Source organism: Pteronotus mesoamericanus, unplaced genomic scaffold (assembly GCF_021234165.1).
Source record: "Pteronotus mesoamericanus isolate MK-2021 breed Mesoamerican mustached bat unplaced genomic scaffold, CSHL_Meso_final contig_263, whole genome shotgun sequence".
Classification (NCBI taxonomy): domain Eukaryota; kingdom Metazoa; phylum Chordata; class Mammalia; order Chiroptera; family Mormoopidae; genus Pteronotus; species Pteronotus mesoamericanus.
In genome coordinates, this window is record NW_026555112.1 from 13,393,146 (window position 1) to 13,417,223 (window position 24,078).

A 24,078-nucleotide genomic window follows, 5' to 3' on the forward strand; every position below is an offset into this window, starting at 1 on the left:
AACCATGTATGTGACTAATAAACATAATTAATATGATAGGAGAGGATGCTATTCAAGAGTTTTTAAAGCCCAGCGTGATCATCCAATATCCAAGGAACAACCAAATCCAAGAGTCACCCCCCTGGGTCAGTGCAGCTCCTGCCCAAGAGGCCTCCCTGTGGAACCAGCTGGACACCACCAAGAGACTTGTTGAAAGGCTCCTTTAGCCCTGTTTGTGCTGGCTGAAGGGAGACCTGCCAGACTGCAAGAGTCTTTTGCTCTGAAGTGGGGCAATCTTCAGCTCAGTGGGCTGCTCTTGCCCAGTTAACTTCTATCAGTCAGGCCCTAGGTGCTCCTGGGACCTCTTAGAGAGTGTGGCCTTGTCTAACTACTCCATCCTCTCTGAAGGCAGAGCCCATGTATTCTCTCTCATTTGTCATGGAATCCATGATGCTGTTAGTCTCAGGACATATGCTTAACGCAAAGGACTGGACAGAGTGAGCATATGTACTCAATATATTACTATGTCCATATGCTCAAATGCAAGCTGACTAATTAGAGCACTATGGAGAAAATCATGTCACACTACAGATATGGGGAGCCACAGAGGCTCGAGAACAAGACTAAATTGGGGATTTCACTTGCTTGGCCATAAAACATCAGGACCACAGAGTCAGAGGTGCTGTGCCAAGGCAAGGCACATCCATTTCTGTTAAGAGAGTGAGAAAAAGGCGTGCTGTCTATGCAAGTGCCATATTGCTTGTGGTCATCCTTTGCAAGGGGGTACTTAGGCACTTGGGAGTGGCTCCTGGTCTTTCTAGATGCTGTTCCCAGTACCGCATACACAATCTTCACAACATCAGGAACTCCTACCTGATACTGACATTTGCTCTTCAGTCAATGATTGCATGTGGGAAGAGATGACTGTGAGCAAGTATGTCACACTGCTCTTTGTCAGCTGGCAAACATCAAGACTGGGACCCTAGTTAACAAGAGAGCCTAGAGGGAAGGGTGATTTGCTTTTATCCTTTAAATACAGGGTGTGGCAAAAGTGGGTTTACAATTGTTCATATGGAAAATAATACGATAATTAATAAATAATAATACAAGAATAAACTTTGTGTTTCACATACTCACAACTGTAAACCTACCTTTGCCCAGCCCTGTATCATCTGTCCATAAAACTAGATTCTAGAAGAACCTACCCTTTACCCTTAGGTCATACTCCAGCTTCACATAGTATACTGGCTTACACTGGAAAGGTCTAGTGGTTTTCTTCTTCCATAGGCATCAAAGACAACCAGTATCTAGCACTCATGCCTCTCACTTGACCCTCAGTAGGCTCACAGAGGCATTCTGACATTTCCTGTTCTGGAAGTGACTCCTATTCTCTGAATGTATTGTCACTAGAATCAATGACACAGGACATAGAAGTATGGTGAGTGGAACCTCAAGGCTGCTACAAGGCTTGCCTCTTGTGCCATCTCTTTTCCCAGAAAGGGGCACTAGGACGTCTGGCTACCCACCAGGCCCAATGTCTTACAGCTCAAGAGTAGAGGGGGACCCTGAATTCTTGGTCTCATTGCATATCAATCATGCTTAGCCTATAAAAGTCAAGCTAAAAGAGCTGCCACAGTGAGACCCAGCCACTGACTGGCTGGTGTGACAGTACATGTAAGTAGTTATCTCACTCAGAATGTTCTATATGCATGGTCAAAGCAAAGCAAGAACCCAGAGAAGCATGCAAAAGAACTCACTTCTTCCTCTTCTATGCCAGTCAGGTCCCAGAAGTAGCCCAGTCGCATCTGTAATCTCTTCCAGTTTTCAAGAAACATGGTAGCTTAAAAGGAAAGAAAAAATTTTGTTAATTTTGAAGAACAGATTTTGAGTACTCTTTGGGTTCACCAATCGTAGTAGAGAATAAACTTATAGAATTCAAATTCAGGAGCTCTCTTTAAAGCACTTATTCTTTTCCTCCTAGACTTTTGTCTAGAAATGCTCTAAATATTCCATATTGTTAGGAGCTGAGTAGATAATACTTAAAGGAACACACACACACCTTTCCCCATGTCTAGGTTATGAGAATAGGGTAAACATTGATCTCAAGAAATGAGGAAGGATGGCAGAAGAATGAAAGAGTTCGTAATCTTTTTTGGACCAACCCCATTGTGTGTATGCATAGTCTTTCTTCCTGCACCTCCCTCAGCACGCTCTTTTTTCCCTCCTATTTGCTTTTCTGTCCCCAGCACCATTTCTGTTCTGAGCCCTAATAATCACATTCTGAGGTTATGTAACAGTCTCCTAATAGTTCTACCTGACTCCAGAATCACAGCCTTCCAACCCATCTTGCATGCAGCTGACAGACTAATCTATCTTAAGTGATATTTATTCATTTGTCCATTTCTTAGCCACTATTTGTTGAATGCCTACCATGTCTACACATTGGTCAGTTTGCCTCCTCTAACCACAGCCTCTTGAAGGGCCAGCCCAACATGCTCCAAAAATACCAACACCCTCTATTCTACAGCCATGGTTTATAATACAAAGATTAAACATCTGATCTAGAGCCTGCCAAGGGACCAGATTCTCTCTTTTGAAAACTGAAACCAAGAGACACAAAGAGAAACAAAGAAAGCAGGAATCAAGCAGAACCTGAAAGGAGAAAGGGCTGTGGTTTCTGATAGCAACTCCAGCTCCAGTTCCCCAGAAACCTGGCTCTATTTCCTGCACCCATGAGCTTGCGTCTTGCCTTCTTACAATAAATCTCTTGTTATTTGAACAAACTTGAATGCCCTAGGCCTCACTAAGGTCTCTGCAATATACAAAACACTGTTCTAGGCATCAGGAAGGAGATGAGAGGACTCTGATGTGGATTCTGCTCTCAAGTTGTTTATAGTCTATGGGGAGAGATTGTAAATAACTGCAATACAAGGCACAGAGTGACCAGGTTTTAAGAAGGACACAGATAAAAGGCTGTGTACATGCAGGACAGGGAGTGCTAGCTGTCAGAGAGGGCATCTGAGCTGAGTCTTGAAGAACAATAGCGTTCAGGCAGCGAAGAAGGGGTGGGGAAAGGAAGGATGCCAACATCCCCTCACCCCACCCCTCACTGAAACTTTCAATGGTTTCTTATGGCCTGTTATCTCCGGATATTAGGACCCCGTACATCTGGCCAGACCCACCTGTCCACATCTATTCCCGCCATTTATCAGCATACACCTTACAGCTGCATTGCTGCTGATGCTCTCTCCCTCTGTCCTCTTCATTCTCAACTTGTGCAAATTGTCCCCCTCTCCTATGCTACCTGGCAATGCCTACCCTCACCCTTTCCTGACCAGCTCAGGTCCTACTTCTTCCATAAGATCAGGCTCAAGGGCACCCTCTCTTTCTCAGGGTCTGCTGCCTGAGAAAGGGAAAGGGATATGGCCCTCCCTGATGCCACCCCTACACCTCTACACCACATCCAATAGGAGCCAGAGTGCCCTTCATTGCACAGGCACTGGACTGCTGGCGGCCATTCAGGCCTGTAGTGTAGTAACAGATCTGTAAACTCTTTCTTGACTCCTAGCTGCCTCTGTTTACCTTGGGCACAACACAGTGCTGAATATAACAAACACCACAGATTGGTTAAATATGCAATTACTTAAAGCTTCATTTGTTTTACTTGGTGCAACATGACAGTGAACTAATCTGTATGTTTTCTCCTAGGATTTGAGGCTTTCATGTAAGTGTATCCTGACCTCCCAAGACTAGCACTGCCCCAGGGGATGCAATGTGGGGCGGGGAGGGGGGGTGCGTGAAAATCCCGCCTCCTCCTATGCTCTTTTCAGTGCCTGGGAAGGCTCTGCACACAGCAAGGCTCAGGGGGCTTCTGACGGCAATGTCTATGAAGGACAGAAGTCAGACTGTGGGAATGGACAAGACAGGCAAAAAATTCATTGAAAGAGGAGCTATGAGGACAAGGGAGGGCCCTAATAATGGTGAAGAGCTGCTCACAGTTCCTGGCACGTATTGTGTGCCAGGTACTGTGCCAAGTGCTTTGCACACACATCTCATTCACTTGCCACAGAACACTATGGGATGGTTATTACTTCACCCATTTCACCCACCTGAGATGAGTGCTCAAAAGGTTAAGTACTGTGCCCCAGGTTACATGACACCTGAGTTAAGAGTACTGACTTCGATGGCAAAGTGCTGAGTTCACATTGGCTTGCTATGGGATCCATAGCTGGAAGGGGCGGGATTGAGACATTCATCAGGTAGTCCCCTAAGTCAAAAAAGAGTTTAGAAATCCTGTCCCTTTACTTTTCTTTTCAGTAGAGCTTCACTCTTTTTCCAAAGTTCCCTTGAGTTTGAGGCCATAACAGCAGAGGAGTTGGGCCTGAAGACTCCAACAGACCCAGGTCTTCCTGACTAGAACCCTCCATGCACCCCCACCCCCATCTTGGCAACCACCACTCCCACCCCACAATAGGCTGAGTCTCTCTCTGTGGAGAACCACTTCTTCCCAGCCTTATTCCTGGCAGGCATGGGCCCTGGCCCAGGCCCACCCAGCAAAGCAACACTGATCATAATAATCATGGTAATGAGAGGCATTACTATTATTTTTAATTGTAATATGTAGGCAATCATGCCCAGGGGCTCTTGGCTGTTGCAACCAAATATACAATCACATAAAACACAGCACGGCTGTTAAAAAAGAAAAAACACCACCAAACCCTAACTTTTGCCAGGAAGCTCTGACACAATCTCACCCTTTTTGTTTTCCCTACACTGCTGCATGAGAGAGAGAGGAGCCAGGGGTTGGGGTAGTAAATTATTGAGGATCTCAGAAGGGGTGGGAGGTATCTATTCACTATAGCTATTGAGAAAGAAGAGGAAGCTGTTGAGGCTTGAAAATAGGCAAGTAAAATTGAAAACCAAGTTTCTCTGTAACCAGGAATTATGCAGCTCATCAAAATTCTTAAGGGATCACGGACCCAGTGTTATTAAACTTCAGCTATTTGGTCACTGTAATATCAGTAAGACAAGTTAATGGCATTAGGGTCCCAAAATATCAGAAAATGAAAGCATATTCTGAGTTCCAAATCAGTTCAAGTAAATTTTAGAGTAATTACAAGATGCCCTTGCTTGATGAGAAGTCAAAGCTGCCTATGACTTCCCAGGTAACAAACTTCAACTTCAGTTTGTCCTACTGACCCTTCCTGTGAACATTTCCAGAGCTATATGGTCACAAATGCCATTTCCTCCCACTTCTTGTCCCCACTCTTTTGAGATGACCACTGTCTCTGTGCCCTGGACAGCAGCTGTTCTCCCTGAGAATATAGTGCCCTTGGAAATTGTCCTTGGTGGCCTAGGAATATAGGCATCTTTCCAGCCTGATTCTCTCTCCACCCAGGTAGAAGTCCCTACAGGGGATGGAGGACAGTGTGTTCGGTTCTCCCAGCACTGTTGAGCACAGACCTCTTCCTCTCTCCTCCTCACACTTTCAGGGATGTGACTCACGGCCCCCTCCTGGCACGTCCTCCAGGCCTCATGGAGTCAATGATAAATCAAGCAGGCTGTGCAGCAGTATCATGTCCCTGCTGGTCTGTGATCCAAAGGGAAAGCTAAGGGCTTGCACATCCATGATGAGTAAAAAGCAGGTGGCTATTCAAGATGGGCTGAAACATATTGAGTTTGTCCCTTTTTTAAATATACATGGGTGTGTCTTTTTGGAAATGTTCAGTGATGACAAGGTTATTATTCCAGGTTTATCTCAGTTTGTGAAAATAGAAGTGTGTGTGTGTGTGTGTGTGTGTGTGTGTGTGTGTGTGTGTCCAGATGGCTACGGCTCAGAAAAAGTCTATTATCCTGATACTCTGGGGTGGAGGGTGGGGAATGAAAGTGAGGAAAAGGACAGTGAAGGAACTATTTGTTCTTTCCTTCACAAATCCCTTTGTTGAAAATACTGAAAATGCTACTCTGCTCTAAGTAAAATCTCTACAGCCTACACCATTGATATTCTAGAAATTATACTGAACCTGGAGTCAGGAGACCAGGTTTAGTCCCACCTTTACCACCAGTTACCTCTGCGACCATGGCCATGGTCCCAGCCCTCTGAGTGTTATTTTGGTTGACATCTATGACTTTACATGTCTTAGTAGATTTCCTGGCTGTGCCTCAGAGGTGGACTGGGGGTTTTCAAAATATGCATTGGTTCGAATTCTGAATAAATCATACAATGAGACTAATACAAGGTTAACATTACTATATATTATGTGTATATATATGTGTGTGTATGTATATATATATATGGATACATATATATATATATATATATATTCAAAAAAATGAGAATATTCCTAGGTCTATTTGAATATATGAGTAAAGGAGATAAATCTACTGTCCCTAAAATACTTCTCAAGATACAAGGCCTAAATGTTAAAGGAAGTAAACTGAAGAATAGAGCTACTGGAGTACAGACACTATGCCCTTTTCAAGGTACCATTCCTATAACCAAGCCTCATGAAAACCACTTACCCCACAGAGCCATGAAGATGGAGAAGAAGACAGTGGCAGGGTTGTCAAACAGGTGGCTAGCCCGCGCCGTACCACAGGCTGAGCTGAGGTTCCAGTAATCACAGGACTTGTCACACAGAGGACACATGGTGAAGGCATTCTGTTGGTCACACATCTCTTTGCTGCAGTAGACAGAGGCTACTGGGTTAGGTAAAGCTCTTGTACGACCCACCCCAAACAAATCAGCCCCAAAACATCTGCCACTTCTGAATCCATGGCTGAGCTTATCATCTCCATACATGAGGTGCATTAAAGAAGGTGGGATTGGATTTTTTTTTTTACCTTGAGAGTGTTATTCTTGTCTTTTGTCCAAAAAAAAAATGGGACACCCTTTGAGGTATGGAGCCCCCTGTAACTAGAAGCATCTCAACAGAGAGCTAGTGACCATGTGTCAAAGATGTTGTATACTGAATGATGCCTTATAAATCTCCTCCAAAATGTGAGGAGTGGATGAGGTTGGTGGGAAGCACCAACAACTGGGGATAAATCACCCGCCTGAAGTTAGATTTCATCACCCTCCAAGCATAGCCTGTTTTCTTAAACCTCTGGTCTATCTCACAAATGTGTGAGACTGATCACTAGGAGAAACAAACACAAGCTCTTATTGCTGGAAGAAGAAGCCATGTGAAGGAGAATGAAGTCAGATATGGATGGGAAGACCTCTTCTAAGTGCATCATCTGCAAGACCATTTGTAGAATAGGGATTAATAACCTCCACCTAATAAGAATTATCCTGACCATAAAATGGGATTAGGGAAAATGAAAAAAAAAATAAGGTAAATTCTTCCAAAGTCTAGATTCCATGGTCTTTGGGACAGAAGCATGAGTCAAATAACCATCACCTATATTCTAACCAATTCTCATTACATTTCTATTTAATGGACTGATGAACATACTTGAAATTCCTTTCATTCATTAGGTGATTCGCTGGAGCCAATACACTCAGACTCATATGAGTGCTTGTAAATAAGAACCAAGGAACTACCAGCCCTAACTGGCCTCCCAATATCTATCCACACCATATATTGATGAGGAAAAACATGAACTTGTCACCCTGGTGTAATATTCCTCCTGGGGAATGGGTAGACAGTTAAGCTCATGGCTTTGGGGAAAGGGGTGGAGAAGTTGAATTTTCATGAAAATGAAGCATTAGTTCTTCTTGCAGAGCAGCTGGAGACAGGGATGGAGTTCAGGGGATCCCCCTTTGAAAACCGCAGCTGAGTTTTCTCTGAAAAGAGGCAGCAGAGGGTGCTATAGAGCATGGCTGGCAAGTGGGAGGCCATGGCCAGGGTCAGTAAGCTGGTACCCTGTGTGCTAAACAAGGGCTGAGATTTAACCCAGTAGTCCAAGGGATGCCTGGATCTAGTTTTCCTTCATTAAGAAGCTGAAAGGTTTTACTGAAGGCTGTCACTGCCTGTCAAGCCCCAGCTTTCGGGCTTGTTTTTAATGAGCTATTAAGGCCACAGCAGGGAAAGGCCTTCTGTGTGAGAGAATGGAAACTCCAGGTCTCTGAGGATAAATCCTAGTTCCCCCACTGACTCGCTGCTAAGGTCTCCATTGGCAAGTGTCAATAACAGTGACTCATTCACGTCGACAATATTAAATAGTAATATCTTATTAATCGGTTCGGCCGTGCTAGCTTCACCTGGGCACGTTCTTATTGTTCACTGGAGAGTGAGGTTTATTTTAAGTCTTCTGGGTCAGATAAGTGTTCCTTACATAGTTGAGAAGCAGTTGCTACATTTGGAGAGGAGAGCACCCTCTTGGAAAACAAATTCACACAGAAAATTGTTGGTCTGTTTAAGTTCTAGAAAAGCGCTGTGCTTTTAAGCCGTATGTGAGAATATCTGAGTCCTCAGGGCTGACCTTCAAGCTTGTGTGTCACGGTCTTTGTTGTTCAGGGTATTTTTTACACATAGACTTGGGGGAGGGATAATCCTAGTCAGCTTATTCCTAATCAAATCTAGTCAGTGCTAAATGGTCAGAAACAAAAAAGTATTAGCAACCAACTTAGTGCAGAGCACTTTGAAACTTAACTACTATGTAAATGACTGTTTTAAAATTAGAGTACAGTCAAGTATCAATCATTTGTACAAAACGGCAGCGCTGTAGCATGGATACTCTCCAATCACTTAAATTGGAAGTCAGAATGCTTAGTATGCACTGAGTTGGGTTGTTTTGGTTTGGGCTTTGGTTTTATTTTCTCAGTTAAGCAATTGGAACACAATTCTGAAGAAATTCTGCCTCAGGATGATATTAAAATGACTTTGTATTGTCTGAGAGAGGCTGCCTCTAGACAAGCTGAAAGGTGAAGGCAGCTTACCTAGAACTGAAATCACATCTAGATTATTCACTAACTGCATAATCCACAGCTTTCTAGTTAGAAGTAACTGTGGCTCTAAATCTAATAGTGTATTTTTTCAATTTGTCATTTTCTCTAGAAAGCATAGGTTGATAAAAGCCCAGAGTGAGTGGTGTTCTTAATGAGGAACTCACTGCTCACAAGTTAGGTGGTACAGCACTCTGCTAGGAGAAAGAGCGAAGGTGTAAGTAGGCAATTATTCAGGAAACTCAGACAGAACATCTGTTACTAAGGTGCAGACCTAAAGTAACCAATTTTTTTCAATATGGTTTAGATTAATCAGTTTTTTTTAAATGCTCCAGTCTTTCCTACCCATGTAAGCAAATGCCTAACAAATGGAACCAATCCGTTGGTAAGCAGAGGAAAGAAAGTTCTATAGATGTATCATGCACATATGGAATTATTACTTACAAATGATACTTGTATCTCACATATCAAAGTTATTGGCAATAAAAGGTACCATTTAGAGTTCCACGTAATGTAAATTTTCTGGTTTTGATATTGTACTGTAGTTATATAAGACACAACCATTCGGGGAAATTGGGTGAAGGATACATTGCACCCCTCAGTCCTATCTTTGCATCTTGCCATAAACATAGTCGTATATCTGAATAAAATCTTATGCAACAATATTTACACTTCCTTCTTGTGATTAATACTAATATTACATTTCACTCTATTCTCTCCTGTCGTAGTCTAGTTTATTTACTGAACAAGCAAAATAGAGACAGACTCATAGATAGAGAGCAGGCTGACAGCTCTGGGTCAGGTTAGGAGGGATCAAGCAAAAAGGAAAAAGGACTCAAGGACATGGACAACAGTGTGGTGATTGCAGGGGCATGTATAAGTGGAATAAATAATAATGGAGAAAATACAATAAAATATAATGGTTAAATTGATTCTGTAACTCATGAATGGGTTGCTACCCATAGTTCCTCATGTAACTGTCATGCTAATCTACACTCAGCCTTCCAGAAATTAAAAAAAAATTTCCTCTGTTAAAAAAAAACATCCCACACTCTGACAGGCACTATAATACATCTGCAATGATAATACATTTCACATCCCTACACTTCTGCACATATATGAGTGTGTGCGTGTGCATGGCTACATGTGTTTGCAGCATGTATATGTTTGGTAGGAGTTAAAAAATTGGGAAAGTGGAGGAAGGGCAAGAGGGGGTTCATTGTTCCTAACAGAATAGCAGCCCAAAATAATTTTGACCAACTGCTTCTGGCCACATAGCTGTTTCACAACAGATGACACACAACCAGCACACTGATGCCCCACCCACTATACTGGCATTGGTTCTTTAAGCACAGTATGGAGATGTCCAGTTTTGATCAACCTGAGGTCCAGTTCTCTAGAGATCACAACTGGGCAAAGAAAACACGGGAGCCATCTGAGAATGCATCAGACCAGGCCAGTTGAAGCTACTGGACTGCCGAGGAGCACATGAGCCCTCTGCAAGACTTCACAGCCTATGGGGAAAAGCAAAGACTCTGGAGCTGCAAGAGGCATCAGAGGTCAAATCTCAACCCTGACAATTATGAGCTGTTGAAGTTGGACAAATTATGTGACCTCACTTATCATCTATTTCCCCATCTCTGTTAGATGAAAATAATAACTCACTTACATAGTTTATAATGTTGATCTCTACAGCACCAAAGAAATTAGTACATAAAACCACCTAGCATCACACCAGACACAAGGTATTTGGTAAGTATTAATTCTTCCCTAGTGCTAGAGGACAAAGAAAGTAAGCAACTATTTTTTTAGTGCTTACTTTCTTTGCAGGCTCTGTCTTCCCTGCAAGAACCAGACTTTGTTCCGTGTCTTGGCTCTCCAAGAGCCCCACCATGGAAACTGTCACCTCCTGTAGATTCTGACTCCTGAGCCAGAGGCTGAGCCTTCCTCAGCTCCAAAGCTGCCTGCTTCTACAAATAGCCTCATGGCATTTTATCCCAACAGTGTTTGACCTAGAGACATGTGACCTGTACCCAATACCATTCAATCCTTCCTGTTATGGATTTTGTGGAAAATCGGGGGCGGAGGGGAATTCATGAGGTTAAGGGGCAAAAAGCATTTCTCAGGCACAATTTTTTCATCAGGCATTACTCTCCTGCCCACATCAGACCCTGGCCCTGGAGAAGAGCTTGACTAGGAAAGAAAGTGGGCCATGCCCAGCATGGCTATAAAGTAATTTCCAGAATCTTTAGCTCCCATGTCTGTCTCTGCAGACAAGTTACATGTGTGGTAGGGGAAGAAAGATAGAGGTGAGGACTTTGGAAGGAGATGTGTGAAATGTACTTGCAACTAAGATGAAACTTCAAACTACTAACATGGGAATGAGCCTTTTTCTTTCGAATTGTCTTACCTGGGAATATCTTCTTCAATGGTTGCACATCCATAAAGAAACACAACCACTCCAATTACAGAAGATGGGATGAGGAATGATGTATATAATCCCAGCCAAGCAAAATACAGTCCAATTTTTTCTCCAAAATACTTTCTGGAAAAGAAAGTAGAACACATATTAAGAGCATTATATACTTTTCTCATTTCTGCTGGTTCTGAACTTGACAATGAGCCAGCGTAAATAAAAAGGAATGGAAGTTACATGAGGAAAGGGGGACCTCAGCACAAGGAATCAACAACTGGTCTTTTCTGAAATGAATTACATTCCATTGGAATAACATATACACACCTGTCCCGGCTGCTCATGTGAAATAGCTACCAGAAGGAATCCAGCCCTGACAGCAAACGAAAAATATTCCATAAATTTTGGCATCTTCACCAAACAAGGATAACACATCATCATTTCCTGAGTGCCATACTACTTAACCCACAGAAAAAGGACACCTTTTGAAGCTAGCTTATTTAAACAAAACACAAAATCATATACTTGAGCATGTATACATTTGTAGATAAACTAACATAAACATACCCAAAGAAAACTGACTAGAATAAATTTGATAAAATAGTAGTAATGGTTTTTTAGTTAATGGAATTATGGGTGGTTTTTATTTCTTTGTTTTTTTTGTATCTTTCTCTATTTTTAACTCTCTACTTTGTTAATGACTCATAATTTTCTTAAAAATGATTAATTTTAAAAAGAAAATTTACTAAGTCATATCTTTTTTATCCCCAGCTCATAAAGTTAGTAAGTTATCACATTAAACCTCTAAAAAGGGGTTTTCCCTTAAATAAATATTAGTTATGGACACCTGATGAGAAAAATATAATCCGCAGAGGAGCAGTGTGTTTTTAATTCACAAGATCCTCTGACATAAAGTCCAGGAGGGAAAGGGGAACTCAGCCCACTCTTGGATGAGGCACTAAGAGTGAGGCGAACAGTAAACAAATTCTTTTTCTACTACCAGAGGTGCTGCTTCCAGTTAGGATATAGACAACTGCAAGAAAACATAGCTTCTACGCTAATAACAAGAGAAATTTGGATAATCTATGAAATCAAAACTTTTCATAAACCCATCAGAGAGTGGAAGTTGCAAGAGAACCAAATGAACTAAATTTTAAAGTGAGAGAGAAAAGCCCCTCCAAGGAAAGATGGTTGAACACACACACCAACAGTCTCACATCTGGCAGAACATGGAGGAAAAGTAGTCACCATAAGAGTGAGTAAGAAGAAACGGAGAAATTTTTTTTTTTAAATTTCTGGAAGGCTGAGTGTAGGTTAGCATGACAGGTTAGAATAACTGCGAGCTCCAGACACACAAAAAGTTTGCATTCATTCATAAGATCCTATCCAATGACTACCACATGGTACTTAAGAGAAGGACAATAGGCAAGTTAGGAAATGGGAGAAATCACCTTTCGTTCCACACAGCCATGGAAGCCCACCCATCTTCCAGGACCATCTCCCATTCAAATCAAAAAAGCCTTAAGCACTGAGTCTGCTGTTGGGGGAGGGGCAGGAGAGAGAGGCCTCTGTGGCAAAGGACTACTGAGAGCTCAAAGATAGAAAGGAAACAATAAGAACAAATTCTCCAAAACATGTGGAGACAGCAACCCACTGCTGAAGGAATTTGAAATCTGTAGTACAGTGAAGGTGACTATAGCAATGACAAAATCCAAGCCCAGCTCATCCTCTGACTGCATTGACTCTGCTCCCCTCACTAACAGCCTGACAGAAGAGACAGAAACACATTTCCAGGGGTAAACACCATTTACCTCAGTTTCTACTGCCCTTTCATGTGCAATGTCCAGAATTCAATTAAAAATATTAAAACACATAAAAAATAATAAACCTATATTTATTGTCAAGAAATAAGGAAATCAACAAAACCAAAGTTAATCTAGATGCCAAAATTATCAGAGACTTTAAGATAATTAAAATTAATATATTAAAGAAGACTTTCATGCAAAAGCTGAACGACGTGTATGAGAAAATTGGGAATTTCCATAGAGAGACAGAAATGCAAAAGTGTAAAATTAAAATACTAGAAAATAAAACAACAAATGATATCAGATATGAAAATGTCTTTATTAGAGTGCCTTAGCAGGAGATTAAACACAGCCAAAGATTCAATATACCTGAATAATATCTGAATAGCCAAACTAAGACACAAAGAGAAAAAAGAGTTCAAAAAGAAAAAAAACTAGCAATCAACAGCTGTACCACAATATCAAAATATCTGTCATATATATAATTGAAGTCCCAGAAGAATTAAGAGAAACAACCATGGCTGGTGTGGCTCAGTGGATTGAGCACCAGCCTGCAAACCAAAAGGTCGCCAGTTCGATTCCCAGTCAGGGCACATGCCCGGGTTGTGGGCCATGTCCCCAGTTGGGGACTTGCAAGAGGTAACTGATTGATGTATCTGTCACACATTGATCTCTCTCTCCCTTTCTTCCCCTCTCTCTAAAAGTAAATAAATAAAATATTTAAAAAAAAAAAAAGAAAGAAAGAACAGGAGTTAAAATGAACAGGAGTGAAGGAATATTTGAATGGATCATGGCTAAACATTTTCCAAAATTAATCAAAATTATGAAAACACAGATCTAAGAATTCCGGAAAACTCCAAACAGAATAAATAAAAAAATAAAAATAAACACCCACATACCTAAACACATCATAATCCCACTTTTGAAAACCAAAGATGGAAAGAGAAACTTTTTGGTTCAGCTGGGGTGGCAGGGGTAGAGAAGTATGGGAGGGGGAAATGAAGAAGGAAGGATACAATAAACAAAGGAACAAAGGGAATATGTACAACCAGGAGCCAGGGGGGAAACAAAATGACTGAAGAAGGCCAAGCATGACAAACCATAGCTCCCCCAGTGGAGAACTAAAGAGCTCTGGTTCATCTTCAGGGGCAGTAACTACTCTGCTCCAGCAGCCCAGGCTGACATGTGGGGAAATGGGACAAGTATTGCCAGATCGCACAATTTTCCAAGAAAACTTAAAAATCAGTATTTATTTTAATTTTTTAATGATGGCAACTAATTTGACTGAAATACAAATCTGCAAGCCAAAGAAGAAACATCCAAGGATTGGACAGTCACCAGGGGCTATTAATTGGTTCCCTTTGCGCTGCAACAGAGATCAGAGAGCATAGGTTCTGGGGTGGGAAGAGGTGGGTATGAATCTGGCCTCTGCTATTTCCTAACTTGGGAAAATTGCTCAACTTCTCTCAGCTTCATTATTTTTATTTAAAAATGTTAATGTGAAAATTAAATGAGCAAGGTATATGAGGACACAGTAAGCAAGTAATTAACTACTGTTGATTATATTATTCTGAAAATCCATGTGATCCACTAGAGTAAAATGAAAAACTTCTGTTCAGCAAATGACACTACTGAGTGAAAAGACTAGCAACAGAATAAGAGAAAATATTTGCATACATTATCCAACAATGGATTTATATCCGTAATACATAAAGAACTTCTACAAATCGATAAAACTTAGGCAAATATTCCAACAGAAAAATGAGCAAAAGACTCAAAGGGCCTCTTCATAAAAAAAGATACCCCAGTGACCAATAAACATAAAAAAAGGTACTCAACCTCCCTAATCATCAGATCACCACATTAATGCAAATGAAATCATGATGTAATACCGCTACAGGTTCGTGAGAATGGCAAAAAGGAAAAAGGAAAAAGGAAAAATACCAAGCTTTGGCCAAATGTGGAAAAGCCAGAAGACTACATGTTGCTGGTGGGATGTGTACAGATTGAGCCACTTTGGAAAAACTGCTTAGCAATATGTACTACAGCTGAGCATGGGCTTCCCCTATGATCCAACAACTCTACTCATAAGTATATTCCCAGCAGGAATGAATATATGTGCACCCAAAGACACATACAAGAATATTCACAGCAGCACTATTTATAGTAGCCTCAAACTGGGAACTACCCAAATGCCTGTAAATAATAGAATGGATAAATATGTTGTGATATACTTGCCCAATCAGAATGAAGAAACTACAGGAACATACAAAAATATGGACAAATATCACAAACATAATGCTGAGCAAAAGAAGCCAGACACTGAATGTATATACTGTATAATTTTCTTCATATAAAGTTCAAAAACAAAATAACTGTACTGGAAGTCCAGATAGTAGTTAGCCTTACTTAGGAAGGAAATAAGTAGAAGGTGGCAGGGGGAGCTGGGGGACCCTTTGGGTGCTAATAATGTTTTTATTGTTGTTTTGGGGTGTTCACTTTCCAAAAATTCAGCAAGCTGCATATTTTTATATACATATATATGTATATGTGTGTGTATATACACATATATACATAGTATATATACATATAATATACATATATACACACACACACACGTGTGTGTGTGTGTGTGTATACTGTGTTGATTTTAAAATGGTTTTAAAAAGATACCACATGTCCTGTAATCTGTAGGCCAAGAGAGTCCCTGGAGATCACCTTGTCCATTCTCTTGCCTTCAAGCCAGACAGCATTTGATCCATGTCAGACGTACACATCCTTCAGGTGCAGTCTGTCACCAGACCTCAAGGGCAGTTTTCACCTGAATGAAGCACAAAGGCCAGGCTAACAGAAGACAAGGCGTTTAGAACATAGCAGCCAGCCCTGAAATGCAAGGTTGGCTTTTGACAAGCAGCCCAAGGCAGTGATGAAGGCCGAAGGATGTCTGCACCATTCCCAAGTGATCAGATCAGAAGCTGAGCAGGAGATAATTAGTATGGAGCCAATGTGCCAGAGGACATGTTCCAGGGGAGCCAGCCCTGTCAGCTGGAGAAGGAAACTTTGGCTCTCAGCTCCTGCCAAGCCCACACTGCCTTCCTTTCTGATCTCACAAAAAGCTGTCAGGCTTTCCTGGCCCCTCAGGAGGAGGTGGATTAAAGGCAAAAAAATTCAGGTGCCCTCAGCAGCATTATGGGCAGGTGCCCAAAGAGAAAGTGTTGAGCCTTTAATTAAAATTCACAATGGTTGTTCTCTAAAAGACAGCCTATAATTTCCCAGCTACAGAAGAAGCCAGGCAAGTCAGCCAAGGCCTTTCCTTAGTGAAACTATGAGATGTGGCCAACATGGGTTAAATATTCAGTCAATATAAGGCTCAAGCGCCCTGTCAGAATGGTCTCTCCTATCTCAAGGGTGTCCCTAGCACTGTTCCCTTTACAAACTAGTATCCAGCTAAGGATGAAGTACGTGCATCTTTATGACCAAAGAGGGGACGGAGCTTCTAACCCAAAGGCCATCCCCTGGGAAATTCACGGTTTCGACCTTGGAGCCCTGCACATGTCAAAATTCTAATTTCATTATCTCCGGATGTCCCCCCATTTTGGCTTTGCTCCAACTCATTGGCCCCTTGTGTTCCTCATATGCATCACATCTGCACCCAGCTCAGGACCTCCTTTGCAGCTGTGCCTTCTGTCTGGAGTGCCCCTTGCTCAGAGCTCACACTCACTTTTTCAGTCTCTGCTCCCACATCGTCTCCTCAGAAAGAACATCTTTAATCACCCCATCCCAGCATCACCTAACCTCTCACCTTGCTTCATTTTTCTTCCTAACACTTACCATTATCTAACATTGTTTTCTAAATATATTGGTGTGTTTGTCCATCTCTGCTGCTAGAATGTAAGCTTCAGGAGAGCACTTTTTCTGTTCTATCCACTTAGTGCCTAGAATATGCCTGGGACATAGTAGTGGCTCAATACGCATTTGTTTAATGGATGACTAAATCCTCACAATAACCGCATAAGGGGGTTACTAGGCCTGACCCTCTCCTACGCAGGGTGGGGGCGGGGCAGAGCACAACTCAGAGAAATTAACTTGCATAAGGTCGCTCAGCTAACAAGATAGAATCTGGACTCCAGTCTAGGGCTACCAGATTTCAAGCCTATACTTTATGCATGACATGTGTCTCTTCGGTCACAGGGTAGATGATAATGCAGACGTGAGCCTTCAAATTTGCAAAGTACTATGATTTATTTTCTACTTTAATGAAAAACTGTAAAGAACCTTAAGGATCAGCTAAAATGAAATTCTCCATTCAGTGATTTACAAAGCCCTATTACCCCCAGAAGTGCATTCACTTCAGAAAAGGCAGTAATGGCATGTGTTCCAAAGTCTATTTGTTAAATACACAATACATAAAATGATTATTTAGACAGTTTCTGTTTATTAATGAGCAGTATGAGAGCTTCCAAGTACACAGCAGACAGTAATTAGAGACACATGTTCATGGCTAGTCCCCCTATCATTTATCATCGAGTGGTTTTGGCTATCTTACATTGTTTTCATTTTCATTCTTAAATATTGTTTTGGTTTATTTTTACCCATGACCAATCTTTAAATAAAGATGGAAACAGAAGGAACACTGATGGTGAAATATAGCATGTTAATGTACAGCATAAAAACGGCAAGAAAGAACTCAGTAAATTTGACTCGATGATATTCACACCGATCCATAAAATGTATACAACTGATCAAAACTATCATATGACATATAGAGATATGTCACTACCGAAACCAATGTTAAAGATGGGGAGCTATTATAGCCAATTATATCCAACTGGCTTTTTATTGGGAGTTAAAGATTGTCCCCAACTACTGTGTGTATTTGGCAGAAAAGCCCTCGCAATCGTAGCCTTAAACTTTCTCTTTTACCTTGTCATTTAGGAATGAAGGATAAATATTAGATAATAAACCACCTAAAGTTCTCGCTTAAAGTGCAAATATGCCAAATTTCAAGTCATAAGAGTTTTTTTCTGTTTTAATATGCTATATATTATATATATAGCATATTATATATGTATAATATAATATGTAATATATAATATAATATGTAATAATAAGCTATAATATGATGATAAATTTTAATCTAATTTTTATATATATAATTTCCTAAATCAAAGATGACATATTCTGCTACTTAAAAATGTATTTGAGAGAGAATCAAGATGGTGGAAGAGTGAGTGGAAGTCACACTGGCCTCCTCCCAGGACCAACCTGGAATTACAACTAAATTGTGAAGAAATCACCTGGAACAAACAACCGAACAATAGCAAGAGAGGAGTCTTGTAACTTCGGAGACAGAGGAATTGGCTTTAGCACAATTTAACTGGTAAGGAGTGTGGTAGAGACTCAAGAAGATGGGCAGGATGCCCAAGGATGGCAGCACCAGAAGGATATTAAAAGGGCCAGTTGGATCCCCCTGAGAAGAGCGGGGTCTAAACCAAAAGTGGGGATCTCCAGTCCATAGCACCAGGGCCCAAAAAGTACACAGAAAACAACCAGCTGGGAAAAGCAGCAGGGTTGCTCTCTATCAGAGACAGATAACAGGGCCAATGGATAAATTTTTATTTGCAGCCACTTACCCTAGGCTCCGGCAAAGGCAGGGGCAGAGTCTTTTAGAGACACCTGAGGAGAAATTGGGGAAGGAGGCTTTGGGGAGAGAACTGAGAGAATAGCTGGTGGCACCCTCATGCTGACTCACCCCCCATGCGACAACAGCCATCATCCTCAGGCAGAGACCCCTCCCCCTGAGTGGCACCGGCATCAGAGGACCCAATAGCCCCATCCCAATGTGGGATTTCACCCCACCCTGTGCTGTGTAAGCCGCCTGCTGAGTGCAGAGTGACAGCCACAGCCAGTAGATCCCTGGCGAAAGGGTGCAGATAATGGTCTGGAGACACTGAAGGAGAGACTGGGGATGGAGGCTTTGGGAAGACAACACAGAGAGTAGTTGGCAGGATCCCAGTGCTGACGCTTCCTCCATACTGCAGCAGCGTGAGAGGACCCAATAACCCTGCCCCCAGGAGGGATTCCGCTCCACGCTGAGCTGTCTAAGGTGGCCTGCTGAGTACAGAGTGACTAGATTAACAGCTGAAGGAGACAGCTACACACAGTAGATTCCTGGAAGTCTGGAACAGGCTGCCTAAGGTCAGACCGGGATGACATCTGACATCATTACAGGTAGATCCAGAAAGTAAAAACAGCAGTCTCCTACCATAGAAGTTCACACCACAAAGTCAGGAAATCAAGACAGATCAACTTAAGAAGCAGAAGCAAAAAAGAAGAGTCTCACAAATAATGAGAACACAAAGAAATACCCCCCACTTGAAGGGAAAGAAGGAATTCCCAGAAAGAGAACTAAATGAAATAGAGGCAAGCAAACTATCAGATACTGAGTTTCAAACAACGGTTCTAAGGAAGCTCAATGAGCTCAGTGAGCTCAGAGACGATTACAAAAAACTACAGAGGAACTACAAGGAACTTACTGCAAATGATATCAACATGAAAAAGGACATAGAAACTATCAACAAGAGATAAGAGGAAATGAAGAATACAGTTTCTGAACTGAAGAACACAGTAGAAGGAATCAAAAGCAGGCTAGATGAAGCAGAGGATCGAATCAGCAAGCTGGAGAACAAGGTAGAAAAAAGCTCCCGGAAAGAGCAAGAGAATGAAAAAAGACTCAAAAAGAATGAAGAGGCATTTAGGGAAATGCAGGACAATCTGAAATGTAATAATATCCATATAATAGGGGCACCAGAAGGAGAAGAGGAGGAAGGGATAGAAAACTTGTTTGAAAAAGTAATGATGGAAAGCCTCCATAATTGGAGGAGAGAAAAAGTCACACAAGTCCAGGAAGCACAGAGGAAGCACAGAGGGTCTCATTCAAGAGGAACCCAATGAGGCCCATTCCAAGACACATCATCATTAAAATGGCAAATATCAAAGACAAACAAAAACCCTAAAGGCAGTAAGGGAGAAAGAGGTAGTAACATATAAGGGAGCCCTGATATGGCTAGCAGCTGACTTCTCAACAGAAACACTCCAAGCCAGAAGGGAATGGCAAGAAATATTCCAAGTAATGAAAAGGAAAGACCTGCAACCAAGACTGCTCTACCCAGCAAAGCGCTCAATTAAAATGGAAGGCAAAATAAGGAGTTCCCCAGACAAAAGAAGGCTAAAAGAATACACCTCCACCAAACCAGCATTGCAAGATATGCTAAAGGGACTGCTTTAAGAAGACGAAGAAAAAGAGTCTATGAATACCCAATTCCTTTCACAGTCACAAATAGTTGGTATTGGTATTAATAGTTGATACCAATAAGATTAATACTTATTAATCTGATTGTGACAAGGATGTGTTATATTAATGTTCTTTTATTATTTGTTGAAACTAAACCTATTTTTGTATATTTCTTGCCCATTTCTATTATTTTAAAAAAACCTTAAATGACTTTTTGGTATTCTTTATCCATTTATCGATTAAAGGTTTGTAAAATTCTTTTCCCTAAAATAACAAAACAAAACAAAACATATTAACCCTTGTCTAGATGTGTGGCAAATACTTTCCCATTCTATTACTTGTCCTTTAACTTTTTTATATGTATATTACTATATAGTCTTAAATGTTTAATATAGTCATATTGTCAATATTTTACTTGATAGCTTCTGGGTTTGAATATTTTACTTCAGGGTAAGAAAAATATTAGGGTTTTTTTTGTTTTTGTTTTTTTTAATTTATTTATTTTTTCAAATACATTTGTCTCTGCCTACCCCCCACCACTTTCCCTTGCCCCCTCCCTCCTTCCCTCCATCAGCTCTTCCCCTTTGGTTTTGTCCATGAGTCCTTGCTATATGTTCCTTGACTTTCCCCTTCCCTTCCTTTTCCCCGCCCCTCCCCTTCCCTCTTGTCTCTGTTGATTTCTTTTCCTTTTAGTGTTGCTGGTCTTATTTTCCTTGTATCTTTGTATTGTTGGTTAGGTTCCGCTTATAGGTGAGATCATATGGTATTTGTCTTTCGCCCCCTGGCTTATTTCGCTTAGCATAATGCTCTCCAGTTACATCCATGCTGTCGCGAAGTTTAGTAGTTCTTTTTTTCTTTCTGCTGCGTAGTATTCCATTGTGTATATGTACCATAATTTTTTGATCCAATCATCTACTGATGGGCATTTAGAAAAATATTAATTTGTATTTTCTCCTAAAACTCCTCAGATTCTACATATTGATTTTTAACCTACCTGAATATTTCTTGTATGATGTGTGAAATAGGGCTCTATATTTGTTTTATTTCAAGTAATAGTGGCCCATGGACCTTATTTGTTGAATAAGCCTTATTTTCCCCATTGATTTGAAAATCAATTTAATCATATATTACATTATTAGACAGATATATACATTTGTCTCTAGAATGTTCATTATATTTCATTGATCTACTTGATTATTTCTGTGCTGGTGTCATGTTGTTTTAATTGCTGAGACTTTATAATGGTTTTAAATTTTTCAATATTTTATAATTAAGTTTGACATTTAAAAAAATAAAATCAATCTGCATTTAAGAGAGAGAGAAAGAAAGAATGAAAGAAAGAAAGAAAGGAAGAAAGAAAGGAAGGAAGGAAGGAAGGAAGGAAGGAAGGAAGGAAGGAAGGAAGGGAGGAAGAAAAAAGAAAGGAAGGGGAAGAGAGAGAGAGATGGAATTCCTACCTTTTGCAGTAACATGGATGGAATTGGAGAATATTATGCTAAGTGAAAAAAGCCAGTTGGTGAACGACAAATACCATATGATCTCACCTATAAGTGAAATCTATTCAACAAAATAAACTAATGAACAAAATAAACCACAGGCATGGAAACATGGAGCAGACTGAAAGTGACCTTAGAGGATGGGGAAAGAGGACAATGGTGGAAAGAAGGGGAAAGGACTATACAAAGAACATGCATGAATGACCCATGGACATGGACAACAGAGTGGGAATTGACTGTGGGAGTGGGGGTTGGGGTGGGATGGGTGGAGGGGGTTTTAGGGGAAAAAAATTGAGGCAACTGTAATAGAATAAACATGATTCAAAAATTTTAAAAAACATAAAATAAAAATGTATTTGTTGGAACATTTTTTTCTTGGATAATTTAATGTAGTAATATAAAGAGTGTGTGCCACCTTCATTACAAAGGAAAAGGATAAACTTGTCTTCATGTATGAAGAATATTATAAAATATTGTATGTAATTCATTTATAGTAGAATACACATTAATATTTACTTAAAATATTTTTACCTACAATCGTTTCTTCATCATTTTCCATATAGCATTGACTTAACCACAATTCCTAAGGGAGTTCAGAGAATTAACACATGCTGCCATCAAGGTGGCGTGGGTGGGGCTGAAGACCCACTCTCCACCTGGCTCCACCCGGTCTGTGCCCCAGCACAGTGACCTCAGTGGGTTGCATCAACCAGCCCCCTTGGCTCTCTGCTTGCGGGATTGACCAATGGCAGGCACCAGCAAGAAATGAAAGGGTGGTGGAATAAAGGCCATGGGACACTGATTTACCCCAACTGTCTGGCCACAAAGCCCTCAGTTGGCAGCAGGGGCCCCAGCTCCTGCCAGAGGCCCCCCTGCATGGTAGCTTCAGCGCCACCCTCTCTGGGTTCTGTAATCACAATACCCTCTTGCTCCTTTGGGCCTAAAGGTGCTACCACCTCCCACTGTTGTTGATCCCTGGGGCGTTCCCACCCCTTGTGGATGTCCCTTCCTCCTCAGTTACCCACTTTAGTGTGTTACCTCTTTCCTAAGCAATACAAGCCAAGGAGGAAAATGAGAGGATTCAGAAGTTTCTGATCTGTTACAATCCTCTCATTTTACAGATTAGGGGACTGAGGCTGAAGGACATTACCAGAGTTGGCCAAAACCGTCACCAACAATCAGGCAGAGCCACAAGTAAAGACCAGAGCTTAATGTGGGAAAAATAAAGCCCATACATCATAGGATTGTTTGAAGAGTTGGAGGAGTTACTATACAGTCAATTGCTTGAAACAGCACTTGGCACATAGCAAAAACCCAGAAATGTTAGCTATCATTCGTCGTCGTCATCATCATCATTGTGTGCTAATTCCCAATCCAGTTAAGAAAAAAGAGGATATAGACTTAAAAATACATAATCCTTCTAGCATAAGTATTCTACAATTAATTTTAGCATATGGAGAAACTGAAGCCCCCTTCAGAATGATGAGAAAGAGTTGCCAGGGTTCACGACGTGATGAGAGCACAGGGTGAATTCAGCTCCCTGTGCCCCCTTGGCCCGGTGCCCTGTTCAGCAAACAACTTGCACAGCTGTCACAGAACGGTTCTGCTGCAAGGTCCCCCCAGCAAGTAGGTGTCACTGCTAAATGAAAATGACCTTCCTCCCACTGAGCTACAAATATCCACTGAGACAGCAAAAGGAAAAGTGCTTTTAAAATTCCACAACAACACATAATACTCTGGCTTCCCTACTTCACAGTCTTCCAAAAAGAAAGGAGGCCAGAGATTAGAATAAGAAGAGGTTAAAGAACTGTTTTGGCTTTGCTATTCCATAATGCATGCAGGTGGCAGAAAAAAATAAACCTTCTTTTCTATATGACAAAAGAATTGTTCGTCAGTTGTTTTCACTATTCTTGAGAAAAAGGCTAGCATTATGACATGTAACAATTCTGCCAAAAAAGTTATATTTTATATTGAAAGGTCGAAGAAGAAATGTCTTGTTATGCAGCACAGCTTTTACTGAAAGCTCATGCGCAATGTTGGCGTTGATATTTTTGAAGAACGCCTGATGCTATGGTGGAACCTCTAGGAAAACTAAATTAGAGCCCAGCCCTTCCAAGCCATGTCTGCTCTTCACGGAGACATAGGCCATGCCCGTCCTGAGCTCTACAGCCCGTTTCTCCCTCAGTGTTCACCCATGTGAA

At 41.2% G+C, this 24,078-nt stretch overlaps 1 protein-coding gene across 1 annotated transcript in view; it reads right to left on the bottom strand.

Moving 5' to 3' along the window:
• The window catches only part of ANO2 (anoctamin 2), a 294,279-nt gene that overhangs the window by 141,588 nt on the left and 128,613 nt on the right, over positions 1 to 24,078 (bottom strand). Inside the window, exons 10-12 of the mRNA XM_054574699.1 lie at positions 11,280 to 11,414; positions 6,502 to 6,662; positions 1,737 to 1,819 (exon numbers count right to left, since the gene is read on the bottom strand). Coding sequence (XP_054430674.1) covers positions 1,737 to 1,819; positions 6,502 to 6,662; positions 11,280 to 11,414 — 379 coding nt within the window. The remainder of the gene's footprint in view (positions 1 to 1,736; positions 1,820 to 6,501; positions 6,663 to 11,279; positions 11,415 to 24,078) is intronic.